The 7,500-nt window shown below is 40.4% G+C and overlaps 2 protein-coding genes across 2 annotated transcripts in view; one reads left to right on the top strand and one right to left on the bottom strand.

Annotated features, from left to right (window-relative positions):
- LOC123520837 (nephrin-like) overlaps positions 1 to 7,500 on the top strand; it is a 412,849-nt gene that overhangs the window by 55,711 nt on the left and 349,638 nt on the right. The gene's annotated exons all lie outside the window — the stretch shown is intronic.
- The window catches only part of LOC123498177, a 28,361-nt gene continuing 21,133 nt past the window's right edge, over positions 273 to 7,500 (bottom strand). Inside the window, exon 2 of the mRNA XM_045245343.1 lies at positions 273 to 381. Within this exon, the coding sequence (XP_045101278.1) occupies positions 357 to 381 (25 nt within the window). The 3' untranslated portion in view covers positions 273 to 356. The remainder of the gene's footprint in view (positions 382 to 7,500) is intronic.

Genomic DNA, 7,500 nt, shown 5'->3' with positions numbered 1-7,500 from the left:
GACTGCTACGGTTCCCCTCTCTCCTCCCTCGTCACCTTTATATTTTTTGAAATCTTCCTCCCTATCTCCACAAATAGCACGTGGTGTAAACATTGGGCTCATTAAAAACACCTGATTAACTATTAAATTCAAACATTTTATTAAACCTTCCCCCTCACAGTGTTTAAAAGAAAAAATATTAGAATTTCCTCTCTGCTTATCTTTTGGGCACCAGATTTTTTTTTCCTTTGTACTTTTGGCCCATTAATTTCATTCTTTACCTCACCACTTTAGATCTTTCTCATGCTCCCTTTCTTCCTCTCTCTACATATCTTCTTCCTTGCCGCTTTCCTCGTACCTCTCTCCCTGCTCTCCATTCAATGATAGCTCGAGGACAGGACACTAGAGGAAACAAGAAAAACAGGAGGAAATGTGAGAGAATGCTGGACAACAAACAGTGAAGGTGACAGAAGGTTTGCAAGAGAGAGAGAGAGAGAGAGAGAGAGAGAGAGAGAGAGAGAGAGAGAGAGAGAGAGAGAGAGAGAGAGAGAGTGTGTGTAATCGAATGGGATGGGTTGCCAAGCGAAAGGGGATCAGGCGAGAAGAAATTAGGGGAACGAATGAATGGAAACAGGAGGAGGTAGGAAAGAAAGAAAAAAAAAATGACTTGGACGAACGATAGACAATGATGAATTATATATATATATATATATATATATATATATATATATATATATATATATATATATATATATATATATATATATATATATATATATATATATATATATATATATATATAACTGAACATATATTAGAAGGAAGAATACTGAGAAAGGTAAAGTAGAGAAAAATATTCAAGTGACAAAGAGGGAAATAGAAAATAGAATAGAAGAGGAGAAAGACAAGTTGTAATAAAAGGAATGGAAATATTGCAAACCTTTGGAGCCATTTTATTAGACTACTTATCTTCCTCTTGTCTCTTCTCCCCTCTTCATTTACTCTTTCTCCATTCTTTCTCTTCGTGTGTGTGGAAGTGTCCTTGTCTTCTCTTAATGATATATTCGGCTTTGTTTCCATTACGTCATGATTTGGGGATGATACGGCGAGCAAATGAAGAGAGACGCGAAGAAAAGATATAAGAGAAAGAGGAGGAGGAGGAGGAGGAGAAAAAGGAGGAAGAGGAGGAGGAAAAGGAGGGGGAAGAAGAAGAGGAGGAAGAAGTAGACGAGGAGAGGGGAAGAATGAAGGAACCAGAAGAAGGAGGAAGAGCAGGCGATATTACAAAAAACATCTCGAAAAAGGAATATTCTTAAATGGAGAGAGAAATTGAAAAAAATACGGAGAGAAAAGTGGAAGGAAGGAGTAAAAGATAAAGATAAAACTATCAAAGAACAAAAATAAGGAAAGAATGAAGGGGAGAGAGAGAGAGAGAGAGAGAGAGAGAGAGAGAGAGAGAGAGAGAGAGAGAGAGAAATAACGTATTTATGTTGCTTACAGTATTATTTTCTTATAAACAGTACTTTCATTCTTAATTGTAAATCTCTCTCTCTCTCTCTCTCTCTCTCTCTCTGGGTCATTCCTCACCCCAGCTCACCCACATTCCGTTCAACTTTTCGTTTCTCAACCCAAAACAACAACGCATCCATCTTATTGAGTCACCCACGTTATTTATTTACATTTCTTTGCGTCTCACCCTCAGTCCTTCCCTCGCCGCCGAGCTTCCGTTTATCGGTTCGCCTGTTTATCCTTCTTTCCGTCCCTGAACTAATGCGCATCACAACCCGGGATCCCAAGACTCTACTCTCAAAAGGGGAGGAGGAAATTAAGCTCGCTAATCCTCTCTTCACTCCAGTAACCTTCCATTTTCTACCGACTTCCACCTTTCTTCTTCTTCCTCTTCTCCCTGCTGCCTTCCATTATCCTCCATGCTGCAGCGCCTTCCATGCCTCTCACTCCTCATTTTGGTCTACATTTCCTCTCCCCGTCCTTGTTCCCTTGCCATCCATCTCCTGCCCTGCGACTCTCTCTCTCTCTCTCTCTCTCTCTCTTGGTGCTGGTGATATTAGCAGACACTCATAACTCTGTCGCCTTACAAGAACTCAAATCACGCTCACTCAATCGTACTGCGTGATCATAAACACGGGAAGTCTCAAGAGTGCTTTGGCAAATATTTCTACGCATTTTCTTAATTTTTTTTTATTTCTTTTCATCTTCCCGGTAGCGACGAGCGGTTAGTGAAGCAGCAGGACTGATAGGTAACTTTTGCGAGTCAGCCAGACCTGTCAGCGGAAAGTTTTACCCGCTGCGCTGAGACCGAAGGGACTTGTGATGATGTGCTACTGTGCCGCGGAGGGAGAACGTGAGGAATGGGTGGGAAAAGGGAATAAAGAGAGAGAGAGAGAGAGAGAGAGAGAGAGAGAGAGAGAGAGAGAGAGAGAGAGAGAGAGAGAGAGAGAGTAGTACATGTTTGTGTGAAGTACGCTTGTTATTTTTACCACAATTGCATGTCTCGTCTTCTTCACCTCCACATTCACCTCCTCCTACTCACACATTTCTTTCTCCACTATTTTTCTTCTCTCCTGCTGTCCTAATCTGTCATATCCATTGTCCAGGTTCTCTTATTATTTCATGTCTTCCTCCTTCACCACCTTTTCTACCTTGTCCTCTTCCCCATCCTCCTCCTCCTTCTCCTCCTCCTTCTCCTCCTATTCCTTCTGCACCTATTGTTCCTGTAGGCGGGTGCTGAGTGTTCGTCGTCGCCTGAGTTGAGAGTTAAAGGTTCCCTTCAACTTATTTCAGCCATTTTCCCAGCCTTGTTCTCGCCTCAGCTGGAATGGCGTCACATGTCTTGGGTCGAGCATTTCTCGAAGGCGTTTCGTGAGGTATTTTCAATGTGTTTTTTTTTTTTTTTATCCTTCGCCAGCCTTTTCTTTGAGAGATCTGGCCGATAAGACAGAGCATTCACCGCCCTCACCTGACTTACTAATGTGATGTCCAACGCTAAACTGCTCCTCCATCTCTCTCTCTCTCTCTCTCTCTCTCTCTCTCTCTCTCTCTCTCTCTCTCTCTCTCTCTCTCTCTCGTACACGGGTCTTATGAAATTTCCTTTTTTTTTTTTTACTCTATTCACATTTGTCTTTATTCTTCGCTACTTCTATTACTAACTTTCCTTGTTCTCTTTTTAGCTTCATATTTTCCCTGTTCCTTTTCATTTCTATAATTTTCTCAGATTTGAACTTTTTCCTTCCTGGTTTTTTTTTTGCTTTTGGTTTTCTCTTTTTTAGCCTTTCCTTAATGTTTTTTTTATGAAATTTCTCTTCTTCCTTTCTTCTTCTTGTTTCTTTTTTTCCTCCTCCTCCTCCTCCTCCTCCTCCTCCTCCTCCTCCTCCTCCTCCTCCTCTTCCTCCTACTGTTATTTCTCTTCCTTCTCCTTCTCTCCATACTACTGGCCCTACCGTATCTTTCATCTCGTCCTACCCTTCCCTTTTACTTGTCCCACCTAGTCACCTGCGCTAACTCTACAAGCTTTCACTGTTATTCCCCTAGAACACACACAAACACACACACACACACACACACACACACACACACACACACACACACACACACACACACACACACCCTCTCTCTCTCTCTCTGTCTCTCTTGTTTGTTCCCTCTAACCCTTGTACTGCACCTCTCCCTCCATCCTGCCCTCTCCTTCTCCATCTCCCTCCCTCTGCTCCAACAAAAGCCCTTTGGAACCTCTCACAAGATATCTAATCCTCTCGGAAATTTTGTGAACCCTTGAGCGGCGGACGGGCGAGCGGCCGGTAAACAGGGAAACTCTACTCGTGCTTCAATTAAAGTGAAGAACCTGCCGTGTTTCAGTGGTGTGGATTTATCGTTACTCGCCCTTTCATTGCTCCAGTTCGCCTCTCATTTTTACTCCGCCGGACGAAGAGAAAATGGAACAAGAGCAAAAGTACAAAATATGGATCCCTGCAGGTATACACACACACACACACACACACACACACACACACACACACACACACACACACACACACTGACTCACTCACTCACTCCCTCGCAGAAAACGGAGCTTCACAATGTATATAGACTCACAGACTCAATTAAGAACTCGCCTCAACACCGCGTCGAAAACCAACATGGAAGTCATACGTACGCAGAAAATGGAAATTCCAAAAACTTCAAAATCACTGTCAAAAAATATGGATTTCCAAACCAATATTGTCCGCAGAAAATGGATTGCCGCGGTGAGCCTTTCATTTTGCTCTTTTTTTTTCCAGGATTTACATTACAACGCGGGCACTTGTTCCTTGAGCGGTGAAAGCCCACACTCAGAGATCAGCGTGACATGATGTTTAGTGTAACAATCAATTTTTCGTTCTTGTTTGTCTAAGATGGGAGGAGATGCATTGTGGGAGGGACAAGCGACGCTTAGCAATAGAGAGGCCTGGGTGACAGGACTGCACGTGGAAACACCTAACGCCCAACAACAAAGCACAGCAGAGAACTCAGTGATAGATATCCCCGCACGTGAGGACACCTGACGCCAAACAGGAGAACATAGCAATAAAGCACAGGCAGTAATGAACAGAACGCCTTACATGACGACACCTGACGTCCAACACCAAATCATAAGAATACAGCACATACATTAATAAATAAGACGATTTACGTGGGCAGCCTTACGTTGATCCCTAACGTCTTAACAGAGCATATAGTGACAAAGCACAACAAGCAGGAACACCTCACAAGCAAGCAGAACACTGGCAAAATTTCAACGCACATTAGAAAACCTAATCTCGAAACAGAGCACCGGACGACAGGATACATCTTCATCATTGTTACAGTTGGGAGCACTGAAGCACAATAACACCCAGATAACGGTACAGGAGAACAGCGACATGCTTAACCATCTCGCTTCCGCAGTAATACACAGGAAAATAATAATAACAATGTAAAGTAATACAGCGTGAAGGGGACATTCTGCATAGCTCTTTCTGGATGTACTTACTAAATGGTCACTGGCACTGGTATAAAGGTCGCCAGCTAAAATTGGTATGGTTATTGTAATATCAAAACTCATCCCTGCGTCGCTATTTTTACAGAATAATGCAACTTCAAGTCACGATGATATGGTAACGATTATTCTATTTGTACTAACAATAATGATAATATTTTTACAATAACCAAATCTTCACAATGAAATAAAATTTTTGTTTGCATAGTATAAATTAGTGTAAGGTTCAGGCGTAATTGCATCAAATACAAGTGGCAAACCACAGTTGTGATATCAGGAAACAAGAGACACACGATCCATAATGCATCAAAGTGACAATAAGAGCTTACCACACCCATCTTAAGCCTCTTAATAATGGCAAGGTACGTTGTGTGTATTTCCCTTCCAATGCTTTGATGGACGCCACCTCCAGGATGTAATATGCTGGTATTAAGCGCAATACAGTCGTTATGCTCAGCCTTTCTCGTAATATAGTGACACAGAGTCATGTCAAGATTCTTAATTATTTTTCAAGGCTTATCAAAAGCACAGACTTATATTAGTTGAAAGAAAAGATATAGTGTAAAAAGCTTTTGAAAATAAGAGAGCATCATGTCAGATTTTCGAAAAAATTTTCAAAAAGAAATTATATCAGATTTTATGAAAAAAAAAAATCAAAGCAGTTAATGTAGAGAAAACACATGCTAAGAAAAAAGTACATATACATGCCTGATATGGAACTCATCACTCCTTTTTACGAGACAAAAACAAACGGAAAAACTTTAGAAAAATTATATGAATATATTACAAAGAGTATAAATTTTCTTTTTGATAATTTTGAAAAACAAATTATTGAAAGATATGACGTGGTTAAAAATAATTAAAAAAAATGAAAACTTATAAAAAAAGAGAAATAAACTGATTATTATATTTTCATATTAAATTACTTGTTAATAAAAAAAGAAAAAAATTCGCGTGAAAAAAAGTTATTAAATGAAGCCTTGGCCTCTAAGTTTCCACCATTATGACATCGTCTCGGCTCATGTAATTTCGAGTTTTTGTTTTAATATAATTTCCTGCTAAACTATTGTTATTCCCTTATCTCTGAAGTACCAAGAGTATCTAGAATGTATTCATATTTTGGGAGAAGAGTAGTTGAGAAAAACCGAGAAGTGTGACTAAATGTAGAGAATTTTCTCGTATTCAGGAAAGATTCTTTTTAATTTCTTATATTTCACGCTTTCCTTTGGAGATGCTGCTAATTATTGTGGTAGTGAGGAGTGGTGATAGTGAGGTGAAAGCTGTGGTGAGGGTGGTAGTAGTGAGAGTGGTTAATTATGGCGTTTTATCGGTGAATGATAGTGAGTGACAATTTCTTTATCTTAGCTACTTTTTACTGCTTTTTCGGAAAAAACATTTCTTTTTCTGATGCCGCACCTACTACAGTCACCTCATTAGTCACCTTGAAGCGTCATCCTTGTATCTCCGTCGGAAAAATGATAGAGTTTATCAGAACACCGCCACTTAGTCCTCTACTGACTCTGACATAGACACGGGGCAACACTGCTATAAGCCATTGACCTGTCACACCATTTGGTAGCACGCTGGGAATCATGACTGCGCACATAATTGGTAGTTTTAGAAAAGATATTTCTTCTACATGACATAGTTCACATTCTGGAATTTCTATATCTTTTATAGAGTTGTCATATATCTGCAAAAGATATACGAACATTATTGAAAAGTGTAAAGCGATATGAAAGAAACTGATGACTTGTTATTCCTACTTGATTTCAGTCCTTTATCATCTATATTACACTAGAGATTAGTAATTATGAGTATATGACGCACTCATTTGAGACAATAAATTGTTATAAATTGATTCTGGAAGTTGTACGATCAATTTTTCTAATAAACAAACCCGGTGTGCCTTGTTTCTTCTCTCTGATTCAAAACCTCTTGTGTTGTAACAATAAATTACACTGATGATTTTGGCATCCTTTATAAATTGATATTGCTTAACGTTCAAGAAAGAATTTTACTTGCTGTCAGCCACATCACAAACTGCGTTATGTCACCTCTTCGCTTCTTTGTTGACTTATGATGGGTACTACTTTTATGCGCTGTAATGTAATATTTACCCGATGTACTGTGGCCGTGTAGAACTCCGCACCCACGCGATGCCGCCAGTCCATATCTAACACAGCTTGGAGACAGATTCACGCTCCGCCTAGCAATCCCGTTTTTGCCTTTGTACTGGTTATCATGTCCTGCACAGCCAGTCTACCTCTACACAGTCAGACTCCAGTTGTCTAGACTGTAATTCTCATCACGGCCACTGCTATAAGTCTCATCCCGGCCGCTACTCGCTACCGACTACAAGCCTCACCCCGGCCGCCGGCAACTTCTCAAGCCTCCTCGTTACCAAGCTACCAAGCCTCCAAGTTTCAGTAAGCTTTGTATCTCACAATAAACACAGGGAACAGACCCCCAGTGTTTCTTCTTCAACC

The sequence above is a fragment of the Portunus trituberculatus genome, chromosome 47 (assembly GCF_017591435.1).
Source record: "Portunus trituberculatus isolate SZX2019 chromosome 47, ASM1759143v1, whole genome shotgun sequence".
Classification (NCBI taxonomy): Eukaryota; Metazoa; Arthropoda; class Malacostraca; order Decapoda; family Portunidae; genus Portunus; species Portunus trituberculatus.
The sequence above is the reverse complement of the archived record's forward strand: the minus strand, read 5'-3'. Positions and strand labels throughout refer to the sequence as shown.